The following is a 7,764-nucleotide window of genomic DNA, read 5'->3' on the forward strand; positions in this document are numbered from 1 at the left end:
ATGCTGGAGGGAGGTGGCAGCACAGCATGAGGGCAGGAGATGATCTGCGGTTTAACAGGATGGCTGTGGGAAGGTTGATGACACACAAACAGGGAAGGAAAGGAGTGCGGGTGGGATGGAAGCGAGCAGGTGAAGGGGATAAGGATGGATACACACCACCTCGATACGAGTTATAGCCGGAATACCTTCTCGCTGTTTAGGAAAAGGGGGGTGGAGGACGCCGGAGGCTGTCCTATCTCAAGGAAAAAACTAACTCTAAACAAAGAAAATAATATATTTTAAATAATAGATAGCTAGAAGTAGTTGGGCAGCAACCCTAACCCAAATAATTGGGACTGTCTGCCCTCTTGTCACCATTCTCGAACCGGTCTAGCTTTCCCACCTGGATCAGCCACCTGTTCAGTACAGTCCTGTATTGTGTTGGTTCTCAAAAGTCATAAGCAAAACTACCTCAAGTTACAATAAATGACATTTGTTTACTTTTAAATCTTATTTCAACCAGTTTTTTTTTTATTTTGATTAATTTTATCTATAGAAAGTTACATTCCTTTTAACACTTAAAAATTATAAAATCTAACAAAAGTTAGTGAGTTTTGATTGCATGATAATTTATAGAAAATTAATAACATAAAATGGAGATTCATAAAAACATATGACATTATATTATAGAAATCTTAAAAAACAGAATAGGTCAATTTTACTTTATCATTTGACTAATTGTTGTTATTGGAGATTCTTACTGACACCATGCTTTATCATGCTTTCTCTGTGCACTTGGGCAAAAATTTCTTATTGCACACTATGTAATCAATCTCACCCACAGGCGTGAAGGACCGTCTTTTTCCCCTACTTTGTCTGCAACAACTCTGGATTCTGATTTCTCATAAATTGTTTGCCTTGTGAACACCTTTTTTTTGCTGATTGCTGATGAGATTTTTCTCGTCTTTTCGTTATTTATTTATTTATTTTATTTATTGTTTTTGTGATTTAACTAAGTCTCTTATTTGATAATTTTTATATTTTAAAACAACTGAACATGGTCTATCATACCAAACAGGTTTTGTTTAAATAAAAATTAACAACAATAAAAAAAACGATAAAATTAAAAATGATCCCAAACGGCCCCTAAGTTTCCAATTTTGCATCATATTTTTTTCACATTTTCCTGCCTAAAGCCATGATCTTCTGTGCTTGTAGTTCTCCCACCTTGCTTGGATTCAGACAGATAGAAAGGCAGGAGGACTTGGGGATATAAAATATCCCCTGATATCTGATGTGACTAAATCAATATCACGTTCCTATGGTGTATTAATTCCTGACCAGGTAAGGTTCCCTCAAAATTTTCATTGCACTGTTGGATGCCAAGATTGCTTATTTTTTATGAATTTAAATAATTTAATCTATTAAATCATAAATTTGCAAAAATCTCTCAATTAATATAAAGATTAAGAAGAAATGGTTTAGGGACCTAAAGAATTATAAGTACTAATTGTAAAATTTCAACTTCCATCATCCAAACTCTTTTCAATAAACCTATCTCAGCATAATCTGCCTTCTACTTCTCATGCTATACCTGTTTTTATTTTTACAGAAACTTAGATTTTTTAGCTAGCAATTTTTTTGTCTATTTGTGGAAAGTTTTCTTTGGCAGTCTCAGTTTTAGGATTAAATGTTTATGCCAGACCTGTATTTAATTTTTGGTCTTTTTGTCTTCATCATATTCTTTTTAGATTAATTTTATAAGCATATTACTCTAGACTCTCATGTTGATTCTACTGTATAATTGCAATATGATTTTTATACTAAAGCCTTATCCTATTCATAGCGGTCACCAACTCCTCTATTTTCTTCTCTTCTCCATAGCCTTATCCTTCCTCAGCACCTGGGATGGGCTTTATAGTCTCATCCTTCCTCAGCACCTGGGATAGGCTTCATAGCCTCAGCACCTACGATGGGTTTCATAGCCTCATCCTTTCTCGACACTTGGGATAAGCTTCGTCCTTATCTGTTCTCGGTACCTTGGACAGCTTTGTCCTCATCCATTCTCGGCACTTGCTATTTATTGGATTCGATATCAGTCTTAATGCATTCCTTCCTAATGTGATAAAATTGTAACACTAAAAAAGACCTCGCAGTGCATTTGGGGCACCTGCTCCACCCACACCATATGAAAAGTTCACTCACGCTACATTTGCACTGACTACGCACACACTAAACTAAAATTTGCCCACTTCGCTATGTCGGCACAGGCTACGCGTACACCAAATGAAAAACACTCTTTGTTATGCCCCCGAGGCTATGCATACTCTTTGCTACACCCAGTCGAGGCTATGCAAAATCTTTTTGCCAATACACGACAACTCTTTGTCAAATCATGACAATCCCTCGCCAAGTTATGACGACGCCGATCAGGTCATGGCCATCTTTCTGCCGAATCACGACAATACCTCTAGATTCATACCTTCCTTCCCCTAACGGATATAGGTTGAATCTATATATATATATATATATATATATATATATATGAGCTAGGTAATAGACCTCTTTAAGTGTACACGACAACCTAAATTCTCCTTCTTTGACATTTGCTACCACTAAGACCATATACCTCAAGTGATGCAATAGTATCTTTGACTAGCTCTCAACTTGAACAGGAGTATCTGTGTTTTTCTTCCTCACAACTTTTAAAAAAATACACACACATCAATCTTTGATAAATATCATTCTTGCTCATCCCCAGCAGATAACACCTTCTATATCCCCAGTGGGTGTTCACTAAGCTACCTGTGGTGGATACTAGCGCAGTTCCTCCCTTACTGAGTTGTATACTCTTTGAGGGAAAATTAACTTCAACCTTTCTCGATTGGTTCATTGATCGCCTCGGTTAACGCCAATAAGCGCGGTGTGCTTGTTTAACACACCACACTTATTGGGGGTCAATTTGTTGACCTCACTTTTGGGTGAGGGTTTTAGGTTTTTCCTTTAGTAACTAGGATCCTGATGACTATCTTAGCATCTTAGAAATGATACTCAACTTCTCCTTAGAAATTTCAACCAAATCTCTATTCTCTATGTTAGTTCTATATGTGATCAATAATCTTTAATACAAAATTAAAGATTACATAAGGGAACTCTGATGAGAATTCCTATAGGACCTTTGGATCATAGAAAGTCTTGCACTGCTGTACACCTTTTGGACTTCAATACATTGCATCGTCATTCATAATCACCATGATCATCATAAACATTGCATTTTCATATCAAAATGTTACAATCACTACATTCATTGGACTGACCAAAATTATTTGAACCCAGCTTTCCTTAAAAAAGTACCTCACTTGAATATTCTAATTCTTCAAAATTCCAAAAAAAAAAACTGCAACTGAATCATAAAATCCACTTCAGACTTTTTGATATTATCATTTAGACCATTTTAAACGCAAAAAATGTAAAAATACCCAATTTTCCAAAAAATTACCAAAATGCCCCTGGTCCCCCAAAATATCAAATTTTCTAAAATCTCTCAGAGTCACCAATAAGTCCTAAAAGTCACACCAAATCATTTCTTATGTCTTCCTGAGAATTTTGACTGTAATATTGTCATACTTCTGGATAATTTTTTGACACATTGACACCAAAATAACAAATACTTAAAAAATATTTCAGAGATCATAAAACATTCCACATTAATCAAAAATGACTCCGAACATTGTCGTTTGACTCAAAAATTTTCTCTAAACCACCTCGAGCTTTTAAATCAACCTTTGGACCACTTCGATCAAAGTTGACTAAAATTACTAAAATGTCAATGGACGAAAAATTCTCAAATCCTCCAAAATCATTTCAAAAGCCCTGAAATCAATTCTTGACCATCCATTGGGTCGAATTTGATCAAATTCACTCACTTTGACAAAAATCGTCAAATTGAGTTTCATGATCAATCAAATACCTCAATTTCATATTCAACATGTCTAGATTTAATTTCAAATAAATTCAAATCAATTTAATTGACCCATGATCAATTTCCAAAACAATCGATCGTGAACCAAAAAAATTGACAAAAATTAAATTTGATGCATTTTTTACTCAGATCGCAGAAAAAGTGGTCTGAACGATCTCGGATGATGAAATGGACCGCGCAAGCGTGTCCGGATTTCACGTAGGGAGGACGTTCATTTCACCGCGATGATGCTTTCGACGAAAAATGCACAGAGAGATTTAAATAATAATAATAATAATATTATTATTATTATATAAAAAATTAAAATAAATTAAAATAAATTCTCAAGCATGCAACGATAAATTCTTATCAAATCACGCATGACCTTAGTCCCCCCTCATGCCTTCCTCTGTCATTCACGCACGCCTCACTAAATGCAACGATAATATATATACTCACACATGCAGCCTAATCTCTCTCTCTCTCTCTCTCTGCTGAAAGATGAAAATAAAAAAAAAATTATTAAAAACAATCTCTCCCTTATATAACACACTCCAACCTAAACACTACCTCCCAAGACTCTTTTCTCCTTCATGTTACTCAGCAGCAGCTCCCCACCTCCTCCCTCGCCGGAAACCGCTAACGTCGCCGGAAAATCCGAAGCCGAGCCAACTTTTCATAGAGCCTCTCAAACCTTCTGTATCCTTAACGAAATTTGCAGCCCTTGACCCGAACAACCCAACCCACACCACCGCCGCCGTCGGAAAAACCCTCTAAAGCTCACGACCACCTTTTAATTTTGCATGAAAAAACTCTTTCGAAACTCACCCAAATTGTTATATTAGCCTTCTTAGGTCTTTATGAGGTCAGATCAATTATTTTCCATCATTTTGACGGTTGCTAACGCCTCCTCCAAGCGACGTCCTCCAAGCGACGTTCCAAGCGACGTCAAGTCAACTCCGGCGAACTTCCAATCCGACGTAAAAACGACATCAAACCGATGCCACAAGGAGTTGGATAAGCTCAAGAAGGCCTACTTCTTCAAACCTAATTGAGGACAAACCTGTTAGACTTAGGTATATCTCTTAAATTGAAATGATGATCCCGAACTTTCATCTCTTCCAGATTGAAAAGTAGATCAGAAAACACCTAAGTATCAGTATGGATGTGATCTACTCTTTGAGCTGAACAAAACGAGTCCAAAAACGTAAAATTTGGTTGAGAATCGGCGGAGAACAAACCCCGCGAAGTTTCGGCTGTTGGTTCTCCTCCGTGCGTCGCAGCTCTCGGTGTCGCGGGCGTGAGGGAGATGATGTAGCGATTTTTTTATTATTTATTTATTTTATTCAAAAATTATTACTAAACTTTAAAATTGCCTAACTTTTTGTAGAAAACTCTAAAAAACAAACCGAAAGATGTTATGAACTCAAAAAAAATGAAGAGAATATTTTAAAATTAAAATCATAATTTTTCATCAATTAAATATGTTTTAAATTAATTTTTGAAGTTTTGGAGAATTTAAATCATAAAAATTAAAATATAAATGGGAAAAATATGAGCAGAGATATTAAGTAGCTTGGAAAAAACCTTCTCGAATTTTTTCAATTCATTTTGATTCCTCTGTAGGGAGATTTCTTTTTTTTAAGTGAAATGAGTCATTTTAAATAATTAAGAAAAATAAGAAATGTGCAATTTTTAAATTTCCTTTGATTTTGTTCTTTGACTTTAAACAGATCTTGAAAACCTTAAAATCATATTTAAAATCATTTTACTAATCATAATTCACTAATTAGGGAGTAGGTTTGAGTTAGGTTAGGTTAGCCTAACCAGAGCTCAAGCTAAACTTAGTCTAGTCTATTTAAGGTTCATGTCGGTCTCCTCGCATTAGTAGAATTGATCTGAATCATCCTCTTAAATCAACCCAATTTAAACCCGATACTTGGTTAGTCAACTTTGGGGTTTAATTAGTTAGCCACCAAATCAATAGGATTAGCTAAACCTAAATATTAGGTTAGTTAATCCTAAATAAATAGGATTAGTTAATTTGAATATTATGTTAGTTAAATCTAAACCAATAGGATTAGTTAACCTGAATATTAGTTTAGTTAACCCTAAACTAATAGGATTAGTTAACCTGAAGCTTAGGTTAGTTAACCCTAAACCATTAGGATTAGTTAACCTAAACATTAGGTTAGTTAACCCTAAACCAATAGGATTAGTTAACCCTAAACCATTAGGATTAGTTAACCTAAACTTTATATTAGTTAACCCTAAACTAATAGGATTAGTTAACCTAAAGCTAAACCAATAGGATTAGTTAACCTAAACCTTAGGTTAGTTAACCCTAAACCAATAAGATTAGTTAACATAAACATTATGTTAGTAAACCCTAAAACCTAAGGTTTATGTTAATTAATTCTATTGGTTTAGGGTTTACTAACCTAATGTTTAGGTTAACTAATCTTATTGATTTAGGGTTAACTAACCTAAGGTTTAGGTTAACTAAGTCTAAACCTAAACCTTAGATTAGTTAACCCTAAATCAATAAAGATTAGTTAACCCTAAACCAATAGAATTAGTTAACATAAACCTTGGGTTTGTTAACTCTAATCTATAAGATTAGACAAGCCTAAACCTTAGGTTAGTTAATCCTAAACCAATAGGATTATTTAATTTAAACTCTAATAGGATTAGTTAACCTAAAGCTAAACCAATAGGATTAGTTAACCTAAATCTTATGTTAGTTAACTCTAATCCAACTATGATCTTTATGCTAAACAAACTTGAATCATAGTTTAGCCTTAAGCTAAATCTACCCTAAATCTTAGGTTAGAACCCAACCCATATGTTGAGCATAGAAGAATCTTTTAGGTATAACCTTAAACCTAAATTAAACCTAAACCCTTCAACTTGAACAATAATTAAAAAATAAAATAAAACATATTGGGAGGGTTAAAATTTACATAAAATATATTAAAACTTAAACTTAGATAAAATCAAATGCAACAAAGCCTTTAAAGCATGGCTTTAACCAAGTATCGGGTTTAAATTAGGTTAATCTAAGAGGATGAATTTAGATCAGTTCTACTAATGCTAGAAGTCCGACATGAACCTTAAATAGACTAGACTAAGTTTAGCTTGAGCTCGGGTTTCGCTAACCTAACCTAACTCAAATCTACTCCCTTATTAGTGAATTATGATTAATAAAATGGTTTTAAGGTTTCCAAGGTCTGTTTAAAGTCAAAGAACAAAATCAAGGGGAATTTGGAAATTCCACATTTCTTATTTTTCTTAATTATTTAAAATGACTCATTTCATTTAAGAAAAAAAGAAATCTCACTACAGAGGAATCAAAATGACTTGAAAAAATCCGAGAAAATTTTTCTCAAGCCACTTAATATCTCTGTCAAATTTCATATTTTTCTCGTTTATTTTTTAATTTTTATGATTTAAATTCTCCAAAACTTCAAAAATTAATTTAAAACATATTTAGTTGATGACAAATTATGATTTCAATTTTAAAAAATTCTCCTCATTTTTCTGAGTTCATAGCATCTTTCGGTTTGTTTTTTAGAGTTTTCTACAAAAAATTATGCAATTTTGAAGTTTAGTAATAATTTCTTAAATAAAATAAATAAATGATAAAAAAATCGCTACATCATCTCCCTCACGCCCGCGACACCGAGAGCTGCGACGCAACGCACGGAGAACCAACGACCGAAACTTTGCGGAATCCGTTCTCTGCCGATTCTCAACCAAATTTAACGTTCTTTGACTCGTTTTGTTCAACTCGAAGAGTAGATCACATTCATACTGATACTTAG

At 34.0% G+C, this 7,764-nt stretch overlaps 1 protein-coding gene across 1 annotated transcript in view; it reads left to right on the forward strand.

Annotated features, from left to right (window-relative positions):
- LOC110019891 (2-Cys peroxiredoxin BAS1, chloroplastic-like) overlaps positions 1–7,764 on the forward strand; it is a gene marked incomplete in the record, with an annotated part of 35,879 nt that overhangs the window by 26,640 nt on the left and 1,475 nt on the right. The window contains 1 exon segment of the mRNA XM_020717754.1: positions 1,198–1,323. Coding sequence (XP_020573413.1) covers positions 1,198–1,323 — 126 coding nt within the window.

Source organism: Phalaenopsis equestris, unplaced genomic scaffold (genome assembly GCF_001263595.1).
Source record: "Phalaenopsis equestris unplaced genomic scaffold, ASM126359v1 Scaffold000084, whole genome shotgun sequence".
Classification (NCBI taxonomy): Eukaryota; Viridiplantae; Streptophyta; class Magnoliopsida; order Asparagales; family Orchidaceae; genus Phalaenopsis; species Phalaenopsis equestris.